This window comes from Taudactylus pleione, unplaced genomic scaffold, assembly GCF_031769625.1.
Source record: "Taudactylus pleione unplaced genomic scaffold, aTauple2 ptg001992l, whole genome shotgun sequence".
Classification (NCBI taxonomy): domain Eukaryota; kingdom Metazoa; phylum Chordata; class Amphibia; order Anura; family Myobatrachidae; genus Taudactylus; species Taudactylus pleione.
In genome coordinates, this window is record NW_028286388.1 from 187,113 (window position 1) to 211,736 (window position 24,624).

The following is a 24,624-nucleotide window of genomic DNA, read 5'->3' on the forward strand; positions in this document are numbered from 1 at the left end:
CATCTATCACCACACATTGTCCATCTATCACCACACACTGTCCATCTATCACCACACACTGCCCATCTATCACCACACACTGCCCATATATCACCACGCACTGCCCATATATCACCACGCACTGTCCATATATCCCCACGCACTGCCCATATATCCCCACACACTGTCCATATATCCCCACACACTGTCCATATATCCCCACACACTGTCCATATATCACCATACACTGTCCAGTAGATGTACAGTCCGGCTCAGACACAGTTACTGGCAGAGATGACCCTGAGCTGGCCGTATTAGGAAGTGTCTACAAGGTCACTCAGAGATAGAGGAGCCGGCATGTGTCTGATTTAGTGCAAGTCTGGGCTCCAGCAATACTGTGACTGACTGTACAGGAGCCTCAGCCATGGGAACCTGGCAGAGAATGCGGAGATGGGATGCGTTTCCCACAGCATAGAGGTAACAGTATCTCCCACAGTATAGAGGTAACAGTGCCTCCCACAGTATAGAGGTAACAGTGCCTCCCACAGTATAGAGGTAACAGTGTCTCCCACAGTATAGAGGTAACAGTGCCTCCCACAGTATAGAGGTAACAGTGCCTCCCACACTATAAAGGTAACAGTGTCTCCCACAGCATAGAGGTAACAGTGTCTCCCACAGCATAGAGGTAACAGTGTCTCCCACAGCATAGAGGTAACAGTGCCTCCCACAGCATAGAGGTAACAGTGCCTCCCACAGCATAGAGGTAACAGTGTCTCCCACAGCATAGAGGTAACAGTGTCTCCCACAGCATAGCGGTTACAGTGTCTCCCACAGCATAGCGGTAACAGTGTCTCCAACAGCATAGAGGTAACAGTGTCTCCCACAGCATAGAGGTAACAGTGTCTCCAACAGCATAGCGGTAACAGTGTCTCCCACAGCATAGCGGTAACAGTGTCTCCCACAGCATAGCGGTAACAGTGTCTCCCACAGCATAGCGGTAACAGTGTCTCCCACAGCATAGCGGTAACAGTGTCTCCCACAGCATAGAGGTAACAGTGTCTCCCACAGCATAGAGGTAACAGTGTCTGCCACAGCATAGCGGTAACAGTGTCTCCCACAGTATAGAGGTAACAGTGTCTCCCACAGCATAGAGGTAACAGTGTCTCCCACAGCATAGAGGCAACAGTGTCTCCCACAGCATAGAGGTAACAGTGTCTCCCACAGCACAGAGGTAACTGTCTCCCACAGCATAGAGGTAACAAGGAGACACTGATACCAGCGCACAAGGCATTATGTCAGCTAGTTACTACAGCCAGTTTAACTAATGAGATATTACATGAGGGGGGTCAGTACTGGAGGAGGAAAGGGATTTATTGCCAGAGCTTGTCCTCCATTTTCTGCTCCTTCTAATGCTAATGAGTAAAAGTGCGGGTGGTTCAGCTAACGCCATACTGATACATCAGCTTTACAGAGTACATTGTACGTAGCAAATGGAAGCTCATATTTTATCAGAACGACTTTTGCTATCGGTGCTCACAATAATATACAGTAAATCTGGGAGTATATAGCAGATAACACTACTTGGATTGTGATCAAAGCTTGCAACCCGTCGTCAGGGGACCCCAATTCTCTGCAAGTCCTACGCCAGCATATATAACACACCATTACATTGCAGCTAGATGGGGAACATTGTACAGGGGCCGGCTTGTGAGTCACACCCCAGAGAATCGGGGTCCTCTAACCAAGGGCTGCAAAGGTAAATGTTTCACCTAGATATGAATAAATCCCCCCGATGTCATCTGCTAGATACTCCCAGATTTGTAGTTCTAGTGAGAGCCCCAATAACTAAAGTCTTTCCATCCTGCTGACGCCTCCTATATGCCCTGTGCAGGACATATAGGGGGGGCAATCCAATAAGCAGTGACGGGCATGATGCCTCCTATAGATATTACACTGCTGTGCCCCCTGTGCAGGACATATAGGGGTATCCAATAAGCAGTGACTGGCATGATGCCTCCTATAGATATTACACTGCTGTGCCCCCTGTGCAGGACATATAGGGGGTATCCAATAAGCAGTGACGGGCATGATGCCTCCTATAGATATTACACTGCTGTGCCCCCTGTGCAGGACATATAGGGGGTATCCAATAAGCAGTGACGGGCATGATGCCTCCTATAGATATTACACTGCTGTGCCCCCTGTGCAGGGCATCTAGGGGGTATCCAATAAGCAGTGACGGGCATGATGCCTCCTATAGATATTACACTGCTGTGCCCCCTGTGCAGGGCATATAGGGGGTATCCAATAAGCAGTGACGGGCATGATGGCTCCTATAGATATTACACTGCTGTGCCCCCTGTGCAGGACATATAGGGGTATCCAATAAGCAGTGACTGGCATGATGCCTCCTATAGATATTACACTGCTGTGCCCCCTGTGCAGGACATATAGGGGGGGTATCCAATAAGCAGTGACGGGCATGATGCCTCCTATAGATATCACACTGCTGTGCCCCCTGTGCAGGACATATAGGGGGTATCCAATAAGCAGTGACGGGCATGATGCCTCCTATAGGTATTACACTGCTGTGCCCCCTGTGCAGGGCATATAGGGGGTATCCAATAAGCAGTGACGGGCATGATGCCTCCTATAGATATTACACTGCTGTGCCCCCTGTGCAGGGCATATAGGGGGGGAATATGATGTTGGCATACTGTAGGGGAGCTGCGCATCCTGGTAACTATATCGGCACTAAGTGAGAGCGATGTACCAGGGGTGGGCTCTGCCTGTACACACGATGCTGTATGACGGTCATACCTGCGATACCTGCGATCACTGAACGCTGCACAGCGCCTATTGCTTACGCTGCAGATAATGATTGTATGGCACTTACAGTGCTGGTATACACTGACGTTCCCGGTGGTCCTGATCTGGATCCCCCCGTGGGTGGACATAGAGGTAGTTGGCAGGCTGTCGGTAGTGCTGGAGTGATTAGGTGTCACCGCTGCTGTAGGGGGTATAGTTGGGGAGGGTCCTGCAGTAGTCGGAGCAGTTGCTGGATCTGTCGCAGGGGAATCGGTGCTGACAGCTGGTAACGTCGGTTCTGTAGTGGTAATTACTGCAACTGCTCATGTAACCAACAAAACACAAATACAATCAATACAGGAAGCCCTACCATGTAACCTCGCCCTCTGCCCCTACCATGTAACCTCGCCCTCCGCCCCTACCATGTAACCTCGCCCTCCGCCCCTACCATCTAACCTCGCCCTCCGCCCCTACCATGTAACCTCGCCCTCCGCCCCTACCATGTAACCTCGCCCTCCGCCCCTACCATCTAACCTCGCCCTCCGCCCCTACCATCTAACCTCGCCCTCTGCCCCTACCATGTAACCTCGCCCTCTGCCCCTACCATGTAACCTCGCCCTCTGCCCCTACCATGTAACCTCGCCCTCTGCCCCTGCCATGTAACCTCGCCCTCTGCCCCTACCATGTAACCATACCCTCTGCCCCTACCATGTAACCTCGCCCTCTGCCCCTACCATGTAACCTCGCCCTCTGCCCCTACCATGTAACCTCGCCCTCTGCCCCTACCATGTAACCTCGCCCTCTGCCCCTACCATGTACCTTCGCCCTCTGCCCCTACCATGTACCTTCACCATCTGCCCCTACCATGTAACCTCGCCCTCTGCCCCTACCATGTAACCTCGCCCTCTGCCCCTACCATGTAACCATACCCTCTGCCCCTACCATGTAAACTCGCCCTCTGCCCCTACCATGTAACCTCGCCCTCTGCCCCTACCATGTAACCTCGCCCTCTGCCCCTACCATGTACCTTCGCCGTCCGCCCCTACCATGTAAAGTCGCCCTCCGCCCCTACCATGTAACCTCGCCCTCTACCATGTAACCTCGCCCTCTGCCCTTCTCATCCTCCCGCCCTACCATGTGACGTCGCCCTCTGCCCCTGCCATGTAACCTCGCCCTCTGCCCCTACTATGTAACCTCGCCCTCTGCCCCTACCATGTAACCTCGCCCTCTGCCCCTACCATGTAATGTCGCCCTCTGCCCCTACCATGTAACGTTGCCCTCTGCCCCTATTATGTAAAGTCACCCTCTGCCCCTACCATGTAACGTCACCCTCTGCCCCTTCTCATCCTCCCGCCCTACCATGTAACCTCGCCCTCTGCCCCTTCTCATCCTCCCGCCCTACCATGTAACCTCGCCCTCTGCCCCTTCTCATCCTCCCGCCCTACCATGTAACCTCGCCCTCTGCCCCTTCTCATCCTCCCGCCCTACCAAGTAACCTCGCCCTCTGCCCCTTCTCATCCTCCCGCCCTACCATGTAACCTCACCCCCTGCCCCTTCTCATCCTCCCGCCCTACCATGTAACCTCGCCCTCTGCCCATTCTCATCCTCCCGCCCTACCATGTAACCTCGCCCTCTGCCCCTTCTCATCCTCCCGCCCTACCATGTAACCTCACCCCCTGCCCCTTCTCATCCTCCCGCCCTACCATGTAACCTCGCCCTCTGCCCATTCTCATCCTCCCGCCCTACCATGTAACCTCGCCCTCTGCCCCTTCTCATCCTCCCGCCCTACCATGTAACCTCACCCCCTGCCCCTTCTCATCCTCCCGCCCTACCATGTAACCTCGCCCTCTGCCCCTTCTCATCCTCCCGCCCTACCATGTAACCTCGCCCTCTGCCCCTGCCATGTAACGTCACCCTCTGCCCCTTCTCATCCTCCCGCCCTTCCATGTAACATCGCCCTCTGCCCCTTCTCATCCTCCCGCCCTACCATGTAACCTCGCCCTCTGCCCCTTCTCATCCTCCCGCCCTACCATGCAACCTCGCCCTCTGCCCCTACCATGTAACCTCGCCCTCTGCCCCTTCTCATCCTCCCGCCCTACCATGTAACGTCACCCTCTGCCCATTCTCATCCTCCCGCCCTACCATGTAACCTCGCCCTCTGCCCCTTCTCATCCTCCCGCCCTACCATGTAACCTCGCCCTCTGCCCCTTCTCATCCTCCCGTCCTACCATGTAACCTCGCCCTCTGCCCATTCTCATCCTCCCGCCCTACCATGTAACCTCGCCCTCTGCCCCTACCATGTAACCTCGCCCTCTGCCCCTTCTCAGCCTCCCGCCCTACCATGTAACGTCGCCCTCTGCCCCTTCTCATCCTCCCGCCCTACCATGTAACATCGCCCTCTGCCCCTTCTCATCCTACCGCCCTACCATGTAACCTCGCCCTCTGCCCCTACCATGTAACCTCGCCCTCTGCCCATTCTCATCCTCCCGCCCTACCATGTAACCTCGCCCTCTGCCCCTACCATGTAACCTCGCCCTCTGCCCCTTCTCAGCCTCCCGCCCTACCATGTAACGTCGCCCTCTGCCCATTCTCATCCTCCCGCCCTACCATGTAACCTCGCCCTCTGCCCCTACCATGTAACCTCGCCCTCTGCCCCTTCTCAGCCTCCCGCCCTACCATGTAACGTCGCCCTCTGCCCCTACAATGTAACGTCACCCTCTGCCCCTTCTCATCCTCCCGCCCTACCATGTAACATCGCCCTCTGCCCCTTCTCATCCTACCGCCCTACCATGTAACCTCGCCCTCTGCCCCTACCATGTAACATCGCCCTCTGCCCCTTTTCATCCTACCGCCCTACCATGTAACCTCGCCCTCTGCCCCTACCATGTAACATCGCCCTCTGCCCCTTTTCATCCTCCCGCCCTACCATGTAACGTCGCCCTCTGCCCCTACAATGTAACGTCGCCCTCTGCCCCTTCTCACCCTCCCGCCGTACCCTGTAACCTCGCCTTCTGCCCCTTCTCATCCTCCCGCCGTACCCTGTAACCTCGCCCTCTGCCCCTTCTCATCCTACCGCCCTACCATGTAACGTCACCCTCTGCCCCTTCTCATCCTCCCGCCCTACCATGTAACCTCGCCCTCTGCCCCTTCTCATCCTACCGCCCTACCATGTAACCTCGCCCTCTGCCCCTTTTCATCCTCCCGCCCTACCATGTAACGTTGCCCTCTGCCCCTTCTCATCCTACCGCCCTACCAGGATACATCTTCCTTTCCATCTTAGTCTCATTACCACGCGACTATAATTAGTAGATAATTATTAACCCCTTACCTTTCTTACAGCTCCTCATGTCCGTTCCCAGCGCCACGCCGTCTGCACAAGCACATGTGTATTTGGGGGAATGGACAGAGATCTGTGGAGCCGCCAGACACAGGTACTCGCAGCCGCCATTGGGAAGAGGACCCTGGTTACAGGCATTTACAGCTACATAAAAGTGACAATCAGATTTAGTACAGTAACAATCACTAACGAGCACCTCGTCTACGTCTACTGTACTCCCTTACTCTGACCCTCCCCTCCCGCACCCTAACCCTTACTCTGACCCTCCCCTCCCGCAGCCTAACCCTTACTCTGACCCTCCCCTCCCGCAGCCTAACCCTTACTCTGACCCTCCCCTCCCGCAGCCTAACCCTTACTCTGACCCTCCCCTCCCGCAGCCTAACCCTTACTCTAACCCTCACCCTGTTGCCTAATTCTAACTCTTCTGGTGCCTGTATTCCGATGACAGCCGGGATTCCCGTGCTGGTATTCTGACCGCCTGGATCCTGACTACATCCCATAGGAAGAGCCAATTAGAACACCGTCTTCCAGGGGAATGGGTATGTAATGCCGACTGTCGGAATGCCTCCTGTCACAATACCAACAGCGGAATCCCAATGGTTGGTATCCCAACAGGGGTCGGGTAAGTATACTTACCCTCCCCCCTTCTCCTCCTAACCCTCCCTTCTTGTAGCCTAACCCTACCCACCCCGCACCCTAACCCACCCCGTTAGTTTCTAAACCTAATTCCCCCCCCCATGCCTAACCCTAACCCTCCCCCCCTTAGTGCCTAAACCTAACCCACCTAGTGGTGCCTGACCCTAACCTTCCAAAAAAAAAACCTAACACTAACGGGCCTAAACCTAACCCTCCCCCTTCCCCTGCGGCTAACACTACGGGCACCCCGGCTTAACTCCGTTCGGGCACACGTCCTCCTGGAATCCGGTGTCAGGATTAAGATGGGTGTCGGTATTTCGACGCCTATTTTAACTCCCTTGTCGGGATTCCAGCATCGGTATAGAGACCCGCGGCCGCGACTACATCCCCTTCCAGGTGAGGAGCTATAACTGCACCAAATCAAGCGGAGGCGTTTCATACTAGGTGAAGATCCCATGAAGCAATAGGAGGCCCAAATGGAGGCTGCAGGCGCCGTGCACCCTGTAAGAATGTCTGGGCTTCCACCAAGAATGCCAGTTTCCTTTGTAAGTTCCCCGAGGGTTCCGAAATTCGGCTCTTTCAGTTTTCTAACTCTCATCCCCTTGGTCCAGACCCTCCTATCAGAACAGCAGTAACCCAGACAGCCTAATGCACAAAGTATGTCCTCTGTCCCTCACACCACCAGATGTGAGCTCTCCACACACCTGTCTGTCTGTAAGCAGTGTCCTGGCCGTAAGCACAGTCACCATCTCCGACAAACCCTTCACCCCAAGGATGATCGCTTCAAAACGTCAGGCGCTGTAAATCCAGGTGAGGAAAAGGGCCTTGGCGTATCAGGCCCGGATTTGGGGTATCAGGCCCGGCCTTGGGGTATCAGGCCCGGCCTTGGGGTATCAGGCCCGGCCTTGGGGTATCAGGCCCGGCCTTGGGGTATCAGGCCCGGCCTTGGCTGAAGCCGATAATAGGGACCCTGCTCCATATTGAGACCGTCTGTGTATCCCTCTCTTCATGGCCAGACTCCTGTTACCAGGATGACTGGAACACTTTAATTTTTACTTTATTTAGCACCCTTGGGTGCACGGTCACTGGCGGAAACAAGACATGAGACAATTGGGATGTAGTTGTGAGACCAGCGGCCGCATGGTCGCCGATATCAATCCTGACAGCGGAATCCCAGCAAGGGATTTAACATAGGCATCGAAATACCGACACCTATGTTAATCCCGACGCCGGAACGCTGAGGACGCCAGCTCGAATGAAGGTAAGTCCGGGGCGCCCTTAGCGTTAGCTGTGCAGGGGGGAGGGAGGGTTAGCGGCTCTAGCGGGGTTAGTGTTAGGTTTGGGGGGAGATTAGGGTTAGGTACCCCTAGAGGGGAGGGTTAGGCACCACCGGGGGAAGGTTAGGGTTAGGCACCCCCCTGGGAGGGTTAGGTTTAGGGTGCGGGGAGGGGGACTTCGGGTTAGGCACCACCTCGGGAGTTTAGGGTTAGGCACCCCGAAGGGAGGGTTAGGTAACTTACCTGACGTTGTCAGGATTTCATCCTCTCGGCCTCACGCTGTCTGGAATTGCATCCCATTCCGAGACAATTATCCACAGCACAGACAGTGTTTACCAGAAATGCCCTTGGAGCCACTCCCCCAGGATGAGCCGTCACCCCAGGATGAGCCGTACCCCAAGGATGAGCCATTTCCCCAGGATGAGCCATTTCCCCAGGATGAGCCATTTCCCCAGGATGAGCCATTTCCCCAGGTTGAGCCATTTCCCCAGGTTGAGCCATTGGATGAAGATCCTGCTGGCTGAGAAAATCCACTTCCAAGTTGTTTATAACAAGCAAGAACTGTCATGATGGTGGAATATACCGCTCTGCCCATCGCGTAATCCGGCAAGTCTCTCTCATTGTACGAGGAACTAACCTTGCAGGAAAACCCCCTCCCAGGAGCCATGGTACACAAAGGGAGAGCTGGAGCTCCTAAAATGGCTGCTGCTTCTGGACTCTGTCAAAGACCTCCAGAGACAAGGTGTATGAGGAGGGAGAGACCCAGGCTCAAGATGGTGGCCCTCACAATGAACAGCCCCAGCCTATCTGCAATAAGCCCCACCTGGCTTCCCAGATGCGATGGTGCCCAGGAGCTTGGTCAAGCTTTCTCCTGCCAGTGCGTCTGCTCTGCGAAGGCTCCAACATCAGGATTGGGGGCTCGTGAGTGGAGGTCATGCTATGTCCTATCCCTTGCTCAGACGTACAGCGGTATGAGGGGCTTCACTGCACAAAGCTCTGGGCTGCAGTTACAACAGCAAACCCCAAGGAAGACCCCACATTCTGGGGCTTATTATCTAAACAGCAGTGCTCTCAGCAGGCATGGGGCATAGGGGAGAGGAGCTAGGAACAAGTGTTTAGAATGTAAGGTGCCCGCACGCCCCCAATGCCCACTAAACCCTGATTTACTGCCAGTGTCCACTAACATGTTGGCAAATAATATTATTCCACAGTATCAATGTCCTCCCCTTGTGTTATGTGTGTACTGGTGCTGCCCGCCCATTGCCCTGGCATCTATAACCAAATCCATCTGGGTCCTATATTCTACCACAATACTGCTCTTGTCATTCAAACACCCGCTCTAACCAATGGCGGATCTCAGACGATGAGCGACATTTGTACCTTTTGGCTGTTTCAGCTGATGAACGACGACAATATCATGAGGGTTGTTCAGATTCTCAGCCAAGATATAAATCTCTTTCCCGGTCAGTCTGTTGGCGCTGAATATGGCCTCATTCTCCAAATCTGTCCAAAACACCTTGTCCTGGAAGGAAGAGAGAGGCGTGGGAAGGGTTAATGCTGGGAACACACTATGGCAAAGGCCGATATGCTAATGAGCTGGACCGGGTCATTATCTGACATATTACACGTGGCTGGCTGATGGCGGTAGCTGGTCAGTGTTGGTCTTCCCTGCGCACTGTAAATCGTACATATCATTCACCTTGCGGAGCATTTGGCGTCTGATGCCCAGCAAGGCAGATGCCATCATGAATGGAAGCGCGTCCTAGATACATTGAGATGCGGTTCAGAAACGTTTCCACGTTTATTTGGCTTTAACAAGATAATGACGCGGCGTCTTGTCACAGACACACAGAGAACGCAAGACGAGAACCTTAATTATTAGACACATACATGAACATGATGCACTGTACATGTGTAATATAGAGCGTATTGCAGACAGCGCACGTAGCCCTACTGATAGCTGGAGGTACAGAAAACGGGGGCTGTATAGACGCTGAGGAGATAACGATGGCAGAAACCCATCTCCATAGGAGATCGTACGTCTGTCACTATTCTGCGCTATAAACACGGCCCATAGACACCACTATATAATAACAGGCCGAGGATTGCGCCCAGAGGGAGATTTGCCGTTGATCAGTAAGTGCACATTGTTATCACCACCCCCAGGACTGCGCGCTAAAGGCCGCTCGTCACGGAGGACTGCGTCAGGGGTCTGGAAGACTGATCGCGTAGAAAGTGCCTCACTGAGCACCCCCAGAGGAGAATGTCCAGGGTCCCCCGGGGCAGGCGGATAAGTACAGACAGCCCGCACTTCATACCCTGCTATGGCGGCCACGGACCACTCGCTATTACCCTGGGATGTATCAGAGAAATGAAGTTCAGCAACTCTGAGAGGTGTCTATCCAACGCCACGGAACCTTAAATAATCTACACACCTTACTCTATCTCTGTGACCCTTCATAGAACCACCTGCGGCAGGTCCATGTGGTCGCTCACTGGAGCCCAAAAAGGATGCCCTAGGGCGCTGTTAGTGCGCTGACATATGTCGGCGTCCACACACGGTATCTTAATTCACCATAATGCACGATCTGATCGGTTTTTGAGACGCACATGTGACCATTTGGGGACAATAGGCCAATATCTGCGCATAATTATCCGTGTAGCAATGTGTTTCTCAGGCATAATAATACATGTATCACTGTACGTCCCCTCACCTCAAACACGGCCAGACCGAAGGGATGACTAAGCATGTCCTCCGAGAAGATTAGCAGCTTCCGGTTGGATCCACTGAAGTCCACGCTGGACAAGGTATGAAGCTTAGAGTCCACCCAGTACAAACGATGGGTCAGCACATCTATGGCGAGAAGACGGAATAATGAGGGGCACGGAACAGTCACAATTCAGCGCACACAAGAGGAGGTGACTGCGACCAAGAGTAATGGTGTCTATAGGTCCATGAGCGCTAATACCAGTCCCATTGCTGGGAAGAGATATATAACGCTACTATATACAGAGTACCCATCCCCGACATGGACTGGAAGCTCCCATCCAATCAGTGGGGTCCAGAAATGTTACCGACCACCTTAATTCCTCCGCGCTGTCCCGATTTATAAGGACCTTGATCGGCTGTATGTTCCTGAATACTGGTCCAGCCCACAAATGGCGGCCTCCGCTCTATATTATATATGTTCCTGAATACTGGTCCAGCCCACAAATGGCGGCCTCCGCTCTATATTATATATGTTCCTGTATACTGGTCCAGCCCACAAATGGCGGCCTCCGCTCTATATTATATATGTTCCTGTATACTGGTCCAGCCCACAAATGGCGGCCTCCGCTCTATATTATATATGTTCCTGAATACTGGTCCAGCCCACAAATGGCGGCCTCAGCTCTATATTATATATGTTCCTGAATAGTGGTCCAGCCCACAAATGGCGGCCTCCGCTCTATATTATATATGTTCCTGTATACTGGTCCAGCCCACAAATGGCGGCCTCCACTCTATATTATATATGTTCCTGAATACTGGTGCAACCCAAAAATGGCGGCCTCCACTCTATATTATATATGTTCCTGAATACTGGTGCAACCCACAAATGGCGGCCTCCACTCTATATTATATATGTTCCTGAATACTGGTCCAGCTCACAAATGGCGGCCTCCGCTCTATATTATATATGTTCCTGAATACTGGCCCAGCCCACAAATGGCGGCCTCCGCTCTATATTATATATGTTCCTGAATACTGGCCCAGCCCACAAATGGCGGCCTCCGCTCTATATTATATATGTTCCTGAATACTGGCCCAGCCCACAAATGGCGGCCTCAGCCCTATATTATATATGTTCCTGAATACTGGCCCAGCCCACAAATGGCGGCCTCAGCCCTATATTATATATGTTCCTGAATACTGGTCCAGCCCACAAATGGCGGCCTCCGCTCTATATTATATATGTTCCTGAATAGTGGTCCAGCCCACAAATGGCGGCCTCCGCTCTATATTATATATGTTCCTGTATACTGGTCCAGCCCACAAATGGTGGCCTCCGCTCTATATTATATATGTTCCTGTATACTGGTCCAGCCCACAAATGGCGGCCTCCGCTCTATATTATATATGTTCCTGAATACTGGTCCAGGACAGAAATGGTGGCCTCCGCTCTATATTATATATGTTCCTGAATACTGGTCCAGCCCACAAATGGCGGCCTCCGCTCTATATTATATATGTTCCTGTATACTGGTCCAGGACACAAATGGCGGCTTCCGCTCTATATTATATATGTTCCTGAATACTGGTCCAGCCCACAAATGGCGGCCTCCGCTCTATATTATATATGTTCCTGAATACTGGTCCAGCCCACAAATGGCGGCCTCGGCTCTATATTATATTGTCTGTGTCCATTCCAGCTGTGTTTAACTGAACCCGATTCCTAAATGATAACCGTGTGATAATCCGCTCACCTATGGTGATTCCATTGGGCCACTCGATCTCGTCAGACACCAGCACCTGCCGGTCGCCACCATTCAGGCCAGATTTCTCTATTTTTGCTGGGTCGCCCCAATCTGACCAGAACATGAACCTAAAACCAACAGGACACAGGGACACCGGCTTACCATGAAAACGTTCAGCACATACATGAGCACATACATTGTACATAGGCAGAACACACACAAGCATTTTCCAGTGACCTATAATACAGTCTTCCATACCGGAGATGGGAGGAGCCCGGAAACTGCGCAAATCTGCCCCTTATTTGGGAAATTCAAATAACCAAAGTGACTTTCAGCTGTCAGAGGTTTCAATCCAGCGCGGGGAGGTGATAACTACAATCATTTATTACTAGTAATATTGAATAGAAAACTAAAAAGATTTCCTTTACTACAAAGTATTTTGTGTCTATCAGCGGATCTCACATAAATCACTTTTCATTCCATAATGTAAGAGAATACTAATTATTATACATCGTTATAAACACCAACATAGAATGAGGACATTGAAATATATATTATTTTGTGGTAATAAAATACAGAATTTGTTCTCCAGTTTTGTTACAGTTCCCCTAAGTAGAAACAAGAATAAATGACCTTACTGACTGTGCAACAAACTCAGCAGCCTGTAGGTGAGTCTACACCGCGCTCATACACGGGGGACTATACGCCGCACTCATACACGGGGGACTATACGCCGCACTCATACACGGGGGACTATACGCCGCACTCATACACGGGGGACTATACGCCGCACTCATACACGGGGGACTATACGCCGCACTCATACACGGGGGACTATACGCCGCACTCATACACGGGGGACTATACGCCGCACTCATACACGGGGGACTATACGCCGCACTCATACACGGGGGACTATACGCCGCACTCATACACGGGGGACTATACGCCGCACTCATACACGGGGGACTATACGCCGCACTCATACACGGGGGACTATACGCCGCACTCATACACGGGGGACTATACGCCGCACTCATACACGGGGGACTATACGCCGCACTCATACACGGGGGACTATACGCCGCACTCATACACGGGGGACTATACGCCGCACTCATACACGGGGGACTATACGCCGCACTCATACACGGGGGACTATACGCCGCACTCATACACGGGGGACTATACGCCGCACTCATACACGGGGGACTATACGCCGCACTCATACACGGGGGACTATACGCCGCACTCATACACGGGGGACTATACGCCGCACTCATACACGAGGGACTATACGCCGCACTCATACACGGGGGACTATACGCCGCACTCATACACGGGGGACTATACGCCGCACTCATACACAGGGGACTATACGCCGCACTCATACACAGGGGACTATACAGAGAGAAGGGGATTTGCCCAGATGGAGCTAAGTGATAACAAAAAATGAGGGATAAACACCAGTGTACAAAAATTTCACACGTGAATTCCACCACATCTACCAAAAATATACACCGTGCATCCGGAAAGTATTCCCAACGCTTCACTTTTTCCACATTTTGTTGTTACAGCCTTATTCCAAATTGGAATACATTTTTGTCCTCAAAATTCTACACACATTACCCCATAATGACAACGTGTAAAAAGTTTTTTAGAGATTTTTGCAAATTTTATAAAAAAAAAAAAAAAACCTCTAAGAAATCACATGTATATAAGTATTGTTGATGCAACTTTGGCAACAATTACAGCCTCAAGTCTTTTTGAATATGATGCCACAAGCTTGGCACACCTATCTTTGGGCAGTTTCGCCCATTCCTCTTTGCAGCACCTCTCAGGCTCCATCAGGTTGGATGGGAAGCGTCGGTGCACGGCCATTTTCAGATCTCTCTAGAGGTGTTCAATCAGAAGTCTGGGCTCTTGCTGGGCCACTCAAGGACATTCACAGAGCTGTCCTGAAGCCACCCCTTTCATATCTTGGCTGTGTGCTTAGGGTCGTTGTCCTGCTGAAAGATGAGCAGTCGCCCCAGTCTGAGGTCAAGAGCGCTCTGGAGCAGGTTTTCATCGAGGATGTCTCTGTACATTGCTGCATTCATCTTTCCCTCTATCCTGACTAGTCTCCCTGTTCCTGCCGCTGAAAAACATCCCCACAGCATGATGCTGCCACCACCATGCTTCACTGTAGGGATGGTATTGGCCTGGTGATGAGCGGTGCCTGGTTTCCTCCAAATATAACGCCTGGCATTCACACCAAAGAGTTCAATCTTTGTCTCATCAGACCAGAGAATTTTGTCAGGTGCATTTTGGCAAACTCCAGGCGGGCTGCCATGTGCTTTTTACTAAGGAGTGGCTTCCGTCTGGCCACTCTACCATACAGGACTGATTGGTGGATTGCTACAGAGATGGTTGTCCTTCTGGAAGGTTCTCCTCTCTCCACAGAGGAATGCTGTAGCTCTGACAGAGTGACCATCGGATTCTTGGTCACCTCCCTGACTAGGGCCCTTCTCTCCTGATCGCTCAGTTTAGACAGCCGGCCAACTCTAGGAAGAGTCCTGGTGGTTCCGAACTTCTTCCATTTACGGATGATGGAGGCCACTGTGCTCATTGGGACCTTCAAAGCAGCAGATATTTTTCTGTACCCTTCCCCAGATTTGTGCCTCGAGACAATCCTGTCTCGGAGGTCTACAGACAATTCCTTGGACTTCATGCTTGGTTTGTGCTCTGACATGCACTGTCAAGTGTGGGACCTTATATAGACAGGTGTATGCCTTTCAAAACCATGTCCAATCAACTGTATTTACCACAGGTGGACTCCAATTAAGCTGTAGGAACGTCTCGAGGATGATCAGTTGTACAGGATGCACCTGAGCTCAATTTTGAGCTTCATGGCAAAGGCTGTGAATACTTATGTACATGTGATTTTGTTTTTATTTATTTTTTTATTAAATTTGCAAAAATCTCCAAAAAACTTTTTACACGTTGTCATTATGGGATATTGTGTGGAGAATTTTGAGGAGAAAAATGAATTTATCCATCTTGTAATAAGGATGTAACATGACAAAATGTGGAAAAAGTGACGCGCTGTGAATACTTTCCGGATGCACTGTATATTCACTCTTACTCTTTGAAAGTAAGTATTCTTCATATCCTCTTAAAGGTATTTTCCGTTGACATAATGTTCTTTTCAGAAGTGGGTTACCCAAAAGTATAAAGACACATGGAGATGTAAAGATACTGAATTATGCTTATCCCAAACTGAGATGAGATGGATACATAAATTATAGACACTAGCCCCCAATGGCCTAAACAGCGATTTTGAAATTAAATGTTTTTTATAATAATACCCATTTTCAATATTAATGAATATGCTATTTTTATTACTAATTTTATGTTTTAATATTAGCCCACCAAGATTCTGTATTAATTACTGCTTATTTATTTTTCCCCATGTTCAATATGGACTTATATAACAGATGGACTTCATTTCATTTCATCAAAAATATTCCTCGTTGTGGATTTTGGACTATTACCACATTAAATGGACGTATGTGCAATGGAATAAGAGCACTTTTTTAATTCTTTTATGGGACTTATTTCTGGTAAACCATGTTATGGAACGCATTAATAAGGCAATGGAACGCAAGCGGCAGCCCTCTTACTTCTGGTGAACAAAACGGTGGAACGCATGGATGCGGCATAAGGAATGCAAGTCGCGAACATCCGGCTTCCTGGTATAGATCACTTCCGGTACATAGAAATGCCGGCAAACGGACAGGTGTACGAGATCGGAATCATCAATTGTATTAGTGAGTGGGGTATTTAAGGCCTTTGTTAGTAGCAATCACCAGGCTCCTGACGAAGGATTGAATCCGAAACGCGTTGAGCTGGTGATTGCGATTGATGTAAGGGGTCTGGAACCACCAACCCTTAAGGCAGTGTTGGCTAACCTTGACACTCCAGCTGTTATGGAACTACATAACCCAGCATGCACTGCTACAGTTTTGCTATTAGGGCATGCTAAAACTGTGGCAGGGCATGCTGGGATATATAGTTCCACAACAGCTGGAGTGTCAAGGTTAGCCAACACTGCCTTAAGGAGTGTACATAGCGGGGGCGTGCTGGAGTGTCCGGGACTCAGACTTCACCACCCGACGGTGTTATCTACATTCTAAACGGGACGGTGAGATCGCGCCAGAGACTTACCATCTAAGCGGGACGGTGCGATCGCGCCAGAGACTTACCATCTAAGCGGGACGGTGAGATCGCGCCAGAGACTTACCATCTAAACGGGACGGTGAGATCGCGCCAGAGACTTACCATCTAAACGGGACGGTGAGATCGCGCCAGAGACTTACCATCTAAACGGGACGGTGAGATTGCGCCAGAGACTTACCATCTAAACGGGATGGTGAGATTGCGCCAGAGACTTACCATCTAAACGGGACGGTGAGATTGCGCCAGAGACTTACCATCTAAACGGGACGGTGAGATTGCGCCAGAGACTTACCATCTAAACGGGATGGTGAGATCCCACCAGAGACTTACCATCTAAACGGGACGGTGAGATTGCGCCAGAGACTTACCATCTAAACGGGACGGTGAGATTGCGCCAGAGACTTACCATCTAAACGGGACGGTGAGATCGCGCCAGAGACTTGCCATCTAAACGGGACGGTGAGATCGCGCCAGAGACTTACCATCTAAACGGGACGGTGAGATTGCACCAGAGACTTACCATCTAAACGGGACGGTGAGATCGCTCCAGAGACTTACCATCTAAACGGGACGGTGAGATCGCTCCAGAGACTTACCATCTAAACGGGACGGTGAGATCCCGCCAGAGACTTACCATCTAAACGGGACGGTGAGATCCCGCCAGAGACTTACCATCTAAACGGGACGGTGAGATCGCGCCAGAGACTTACCATCTAAACGGGACGGTGAGATCGCGCCAGAGACTTACCATCTAAACGGGACGGTGAGATTGCACCAGAGACTTACCATCTAAACGGGACGGTGAGATCCCGCCAGAGACTTACCATCTAAACGGGACGGTGAGATCGCGCCAGAGACTTACCATCTAAACGGGACGGTGAGATCGCGCCAGAGACTTACCATCTAAACGGGACGGTGAGATCGCGCCAGAGACTTACCATCTAAACGGTTACATGCTGGTTTTTTATGTGGAATATGTGAGTGTTTCTTTATTGTGTGAGAACATCTGCATTATTATTTGTTTCATTATTATTTTGGGGTCAAACTGGACATCTGAGAGATACAGAAAGGAGGTCCCAAAAGCTGTATGCCGCGGTGACTGATAGCATTGTGCAGTGAGGGGCGAGGGGCACTCCTCAGGGTAAGTGGCCATTGTCAGGAGCCTGTGTTACTCTCCACAGAGTTCCACGATATTAGGGGTATCCTGAGTATTCCAGAAAAGTATGTATGTCTTAGATACAAAGACCACCGTAATATATCAGCTCGTGCGCACATAATATATCAGCTTGTGCGCAATTTTCTGCTCTACACTGCAGCACAACACAGGTGCCCGTACATCTGCCCTCTGATTGCCAATCACAGTATATAAGTCACTTATAATAAGTGTCCTGTATACCCAGTAACTCATAACACCCAGACGTTTGCTCTCATTGCCTAGATTACACCTGGTTGCTATGGTTACTAGATATTGGGGCACTGTTACAGATTGGGTCTCCTCCGCACAGCACCCACCCTGATGTGGGGTCCACAGCGATGGCTCTCGGCTCCCCCAGGCTCCTGCTGAACAGTGTCTTCCGCTTGCAGCCATCAGTGGTGGCCACAGAAATGGTCTTGTTCCCAGAGTCCGTCCAATACAAGTTCTTGTGGATCCAGTCCACAGCCAGACCCTCAGGGGAGTGAAGATGGCTGTCTATCAACACAACATGTTCTGCTGGGTCCGCGGCACGATCCACAGGGGAGCTGTAACATAAAGTAACATTACACCTCAGGGCAGCTCATCACATACTCCAAACACGGTCACATTGGCACATATTAGCACCTGCCCTGGGCAACCTACCAACCATCTCCACCAGCAGCTGCCCGTGCTATACCCTCTGCCAATACCTGCCCTGGGCAGCCTACCTACCATCTCCACCAGCAGCTGCCCGTGCTATAGCCCCCACCAATACCTACTGCCTGGGCAACCTACCTACCATCTACACCAGCAGCTGCCCATGCTATACCCTCCGCCAATACCTACTGCCTGGGCAACCTACCTACCACCTACACCAGCAGCTGCCCGTGCTATACCCTCCGCCAATACCTGGTGCCTGGGCAACCTACCTACCATCTACACCAGCAGCTGCCCGTGCTATACCCTCCGCCAATACCGGCTGCCTGGGCAACTTACCTACCATCTACACCAGCAGCTGCCCGTGCTATGCCCTCCGCCAATACCTGGTGCCTGGGCAACCTACCTACCATCTACACCAGCAGCTGCCCGTGCTATACCATCCGCCAATACCTACTGCCTGGGCAACCTACCTACCACCAACACCAGCAGCTGCCCGTGCTATACCCTCCGCCAATACCGGCTGCTCTGCGTGTTACTCACGGGGCTCATATGTGATTTCTGTGATAGATCATTAGGATTAATTTCCAGCGCTTCCTTTACGCTATCGGGGGTGTGGCCTGACGGCAGACCTGGAGGAATGCGACTTGGGTGCGCTCTCACTAAGGCGGGCATCTATCAGCATACATCCGTGCATATGTGGCGTCACACCGGGCATGTACCGTAAGAAGCGCCCGTATAGAGATGTAGAACGTACCTGTATATCTTGCGATGGAAAAGGTCGCACCAGTAAATCTTTTTGCTGATCACTTCTACATCCAGAGATACAACGTTTTTTAACTGGGAGGCGAGACGCGAGTAATCTCTGTGCACCAGGTCAATCTGACGCAGCTCGTGGCGGTTGGTAAAGATGAGGTAGGGGCTCTGCCCTGGAGGGGAGGAGGAGAGAGATATACGTAGGGTCTTATAATAGGCGACTTCCCAATGTCACTATATTACACCTATAACATACTACTGTGATTATCGGCTCACGTCTACCAGCTGCCGACACGGACTGCCGGGAGCACCGCAACACCGACTTCTACTTTACAGTTCCAAGGAATGTTCTGGCATTTAGGAGTCGCCCCACACTTTCCATGAGACGCCATTTGCAGGACAGCTCAAGTCTAACGGCGTAATAATAATAATAAAGGAGATTCCCCAAATCTCTTCCCTTCATGATACATTCCAGACATTAATGTTACACTGACAGGTTCCCTAGGAGAGATCCCCTGACACGTTACTGGGCGTAATGGTCTGCATCCACCAGGGGAAAATAAAGCAAGGTCAGGTCACAGACAGCGTCACCCGCGTACAGACAGCGTCACAGACAGCGTCACCCGCGTACAGACAGCGTCACCTGCGTACAGACAGCGTCACCTGCGTACGGTCAGATCACAGACAGCGTCACCTGCGAACGGTCAGATCACAGACAGCGTCACCCGCGTACAGACGGCGTCACCTGCGTACAGACAGCGTCACCCGCGTACGGTCAGGTCACAGACAGCGTCACCCGCGTACTGTCTGCAGACTGCGTTGGGCCATCACTTCTGCTACTGACATTATTTACCTGCAGACGGCTCTGCCCTTCATATTGTATTGCGGATCCATAAAATAATTTACATTACTGTCCCATAATAAAACTATAAATGAATATGGTCAGTTTGGTGTCACTGATAAATGAATTATTATTGTCCACATAAATAAACATCTCCCTTCTGTTCTGACCGGTAATATAGCTGAGCTGCAGGCTACCAAATCTGCCTTTTCTTGGGATTTGTAGTAATTTGGACATGGTCTGCAGCAACCTGCACCTGCGGTTTTCGGCGTCCGGCACACAGTTTTGCGGCGTCCGGCACACAGTTTTGCGGCGTCCGGCACACAGTTTTGCGGCGTCCGGCACACAGTTTTGCGGCGTCCGGCACACAGTTTTGCGGCGTCCGGATCCTCGTCCTTCCTCCCATCTCCTCGTCCTTACTCCCATCCCCCCGGCTCCTCGTCCTTACTCCCATCTGCCCGTCCTTCCTCCCATCCCCCTGGCTCCTCGTCCTTACCCCCATCCCCACGGCTCCTCGGCCTTTCCTCCCATCCCCCCGGCTCCTCATCCTTCCTCCCATCCCCCCGGGTCCTCGTCCTTCCTCCCATCCCCCCCGGCTCGTCGTCCTTCCTCCCATCCCCCCCGGCTCGTCGTCCTTCCTCCCATCCCACCGGCTCCTCGTCCTTCCTCCCATCCCCCCGGCTCCACGTCCTTCCTCCCATCCCTCCGGCTCCTTGTCCTTCCTCCCATCTGCCCGTCCTTCCTCCCATCCCCCCGACTCCTCGTCCTTCCTCCCATCCCCCCGGCTCCACGTCCTTCCTCCCATCCCCCCGGCTCCACGTCCTTCCTCCCATCCCCCCGGCTCCACGTCCTTCCTCCCATCTCCCCGTCCTACCACCCATCCCCCCGGCTCCTCGTCTTTCCTCCCATCCCCCCGGCTCCGCGTCCTTCCTCTCATCCCCCCGGCTCCTCGTCCTTCCTCCCATCTGCCCATCCTTCCTCCCCCTTCCTCCCATCTGCCCATCCTTCCTCCCATCACCCCAGCTCCTCGTCCTTCCTCCCATCTGTCCGTCCATCCTCCGGCTCCTAATCCTTCCTCCCATCCCCCCTGCTCTTCGTCCTTCCTCCCATCCCCCCGGCTCCTCGTCCTTCCTCCGAATCCCCCCGGCTCCTCGTCCTTCCTCCCATCCCCCCGGCTCCTCGTCCTTCCTCCCATCCCCCCGGCTCCTCGTCCTTCCTCCCATCCCCCCGGCTCCTCGTCCTTCCTCCCACCCCCCCGGCTCCTCGTCCTTCCTCCCATCCCCCCGGCTCCTCGTCCTTCCTCCCACCCCCCCAGCTCCTCGTCCTTCCTCCCATCCTCCCGGCTCCTCGTCCTTCCTCCCATCCTCCCGGCTCCTCGTCCTTCCTCCCATCCCCCCGGCTCCTCGTCCTTCCTCCCATCCCCCCGGCTCCTCGTCCTTCCTCCCATCCCCCCGGCTCCTCGTCATTCCTCCCATCCCCCCGGCTCCTCGTCCTTCCTCCCATCTGCCATCCTTCCTCCCATCTCCCCGGCTCCTCGTCCTTCCTCCCATCTGCCATCGTTCCTCCCATCTCCCCGGCTCCACGTCCTTCCTCCCATCACCCCAGCTCCTCATCCTTCCTCCCATCCCCTTGTCCTTCCTCCCATCCCTCCGGCTCCTCGTCATTCCTCCCATCCCCCCGGCTCCTCGTCATTCCTCCCATCCCCCTGTCCTTCCTCCCATCTCCCCGGCTCCTCGTCCTTCCTCCCATCTGCCCGGGATACTCACCAGCGGCCTTGCAGGTTTTGGAGACACCGTCCATCTGATATCCCTCGTAACATTCACACTTATAGTCCCCTTTATAGTTCACACAGATCTGGCTGCACGCATCTGGGTTCTCACACTCGTCTATGTCTGAAATAAAACACATCCAGTAATTTATAGTCATTCAAACAGCAACATCAAGGAGACATTATACACCCGTAACGGAGATTTATGGACAACCCATCAAAAGCCATTTTAAATACAGCATAGGGGGGATAAAGCTATTACATCACAGAACTAAATTACTGAAGACAGGTCATTACCACACGCTGTAATCTGTCCACCAGGGCACCAGGTCATTACCAACCGCTGTAATCTGTCCAGCAGGGCACCAGGTCAGTACCAGGTCATTACCACACAATGTAATCTGTCCAGCAGGGCACCAGGTCAGTACGACATGCTGTAATCTGTCCAGCAGGGCACCAGGTCAGTACACCAGGTCAGCACCAGGTCATTACCACACGCTGTAATCTGTCCAGCAGGGCACCAGGTCATTACCACACGCTGTAATCTGCCCAGCAGGGCACCAGGTCATTACCACACACTGTAATCTGTCCAGCAGGGCACCAGGTCATTACCACACGCTGTAATCTGCCCAGCAGGGCACCAGGTCACTACCACACGCTGTAATCTGTCCAGCAGGGCACCAGGTCATTACCACATGCTGTAATCTGCCCAGCAGGGCTCCAGGTCAGTGTCACACGCTGTAATCTGCCCAGCAGGGCACCAGGTCAGTATCACACGCTGTAATCTGTCCAGCAGGGCACCAGGTCATTACCACACGCTGTAATCTGTCCAGCAGGGCACCAGGTCATTACCACACGCTGTAATCTGTCCAGCAGGGCACCAGGTCATTACCACACTCTGTAATCTGTCCAGCAGGGCACCAGGTCATTACCACATGCTGTAATCTGTCCAGCAGGGCACCAGGTCATTACCACACGCTGTAATCTGTCCAGCAGGGCACCAGGTCATAACCACACACTGTAATCTGTCCAGCAGGGCACCAGGTCAGTACCACACGCTGTAATCTGTCCAGCAGGGCACCAGGTCATTACCACACGCTGTAATCTGCCCAGCAGGGCACCAGGTCATTACCACACGCTGTAATCTGTCCAGCAGGGCACCAGGTCAGTACCACACGCTGTAATCTGTCCAGCAGGGCACCAGGTCATTACCACACGCTGTAATCTGCCCAGCAGGGCTCCAGGTCAGTGTCACACGCTGTAATCTGCCCAGCAGGGCACCAGGTCAGTATCACACGCTGTAATCTGTCCAGCAGGGCACCAGGTCATTACCACACGCTGTAATCTGTCCAGCAGGGCACCAGGTCATTACCACACGCTGTAATCTGTCCAGCAGGGCACCAGGTCATTACCACACGCTGTAATCTGTCCAGCAGGGCACCAGGTCATTACCACACGCTGTAATCTGTCCAGCAGGGCACCAGGTCATTACCACAGCATCACAATGTAATGGTGCGATCACATCCGGGTCAGCGAATGACCTCTCTCAGTGCTAACGAGTCTCAATCAGGCAAATCTAACAGCGTCATTTGGTTAATTTCATTGTTTCGGATATTGGCAAACAATGAGCTATGAAATTGGGTCTCGCAGGCTGACGCAATACCCTATTAGGGTGTAAGCAGTACATTGTATAGCGCCCATAACACAGAATGAGAACATTAGGGACCAGCAGTGACCGTGCACAATCTGCGTCTACTATCGCCATGGCGGCCAGTGTGTGGATCGTATGGGACAGAAAAATGGGGCAGAGTGTGGGGTGTAATCCCCAAAGACATAGGAATGAAACACTATATTTTGGGTAGGGAGGAAAGGGACTTCGCTTTATAGCTTTTAAAAATTGCTGTTTATATAAATTATAATTAAAAAAGCACAAGACGACATTCGCTCACATAATCATTACCTCCGCAGGTCTTTTTGTCGATTAGCTTGTAGCCGGTGGGACAATCACATTCATGTCCTACTTTCAGGTCTCTGCAGATGTGCGAACAGCCGCCATTATTCATGAGACACTCGTTCACACCTAAGAGACACAGGCCAGGATCAGTCATGTCTATGTACGCTGAGCTCGCCTACAATTCCACCCGGTAATTCGCAGGGGCAATGCCATTCGGTGAGACGTGCCAGCCAGCACTGCGTGGTGCTCAGCTGAGCTCGTATTGGCAATCTATGGTAGACCTAACATCACCTCTATGGGGCACGAGGGGCTATGTGTTGTTCTGGTACGGCGAATGGCGGCCATTGCATTTGGATGAATCCTTTAGACTTTGTTGGATCAGAGATAAGTCACGCGGTTATTAGATGCGAAATGTGACTGAGACAGGACGGGCGCCTACAGCGAGACGGGACGGGACGGGCCCCTACAGCGAGACGGGACGGGCCCCTACAGCGAGACGGGACGGGCCCCTACAGCGAGACGGGACGGGCCCCTACAGCGAGACGGGACGGGCCCCTACAGCGAGACGGGACGGGCCCGTACAGCGAGACGGGACGCGCCCGTACAGCGAGACGGGACGCGCCCGTACAGCGAGACGGGACGCGCCCCTACAGCGAGACGGGACGCGCCCCTACAGCGAGACAGGACGCGCGCCTACAGCGAGACAGGACGCGCGCCTACAGCGAGACAGGACGCGCGCCTACAGCGAGACAGGACGCGCG

The 24,624-nt window shown here is 52.5% G+C and overlaps 1 protein-coding gene across 2 annotated transcripts in view; it reads right to left on the bottom strand.

Annotated features, from left to right (window-relative positions):
- Nucleotides 1–24,624, bottom strand: part of LRP8 (LDL receptor related protein 8) — a 188,166-nt gene that overhangs the window by 16,315 nt on the left and 147,227 nt on the right. For both annotated transcript variants that reach the window (XM_088465558.1, XM_088465557.1), the window contains 9 exons: nt 23,870–23,989; nt 21,908–22,033; nt 19,302–19,473; nt 18,226–18,453; nt 12,505–12,623; nt 10,752–10,891; nt 9,418–9,559; nt 6,116–6,268; nt 2,876–3,106 (listed from right to left, as the gene is read on the bottom strand). In XM_088465558.1, the coding sequence (XP_088321684.1) occupies nt 2,876–3,106; nt 6,116–6,268; nt 9,418–9,559; nt 10,752–10,891; nt 12,505–12,623; nt 18,226–18,453; nt 19,302–19,473; nt 21,908–22,033; nt 23,870–23,989 (1,431 nt within the window). The remainder of the gene's footprint in view (nt 1–2,875; nt 3,107–6,115; nt 6,269–9,417; nt 9,560–10,751; nt 10,892–12,504; nt 12,624–18,225; nt 18,454–19,301; nt 19,474–21,907; nt 22,034–23,869; nt 23,990–24,624) is intronic.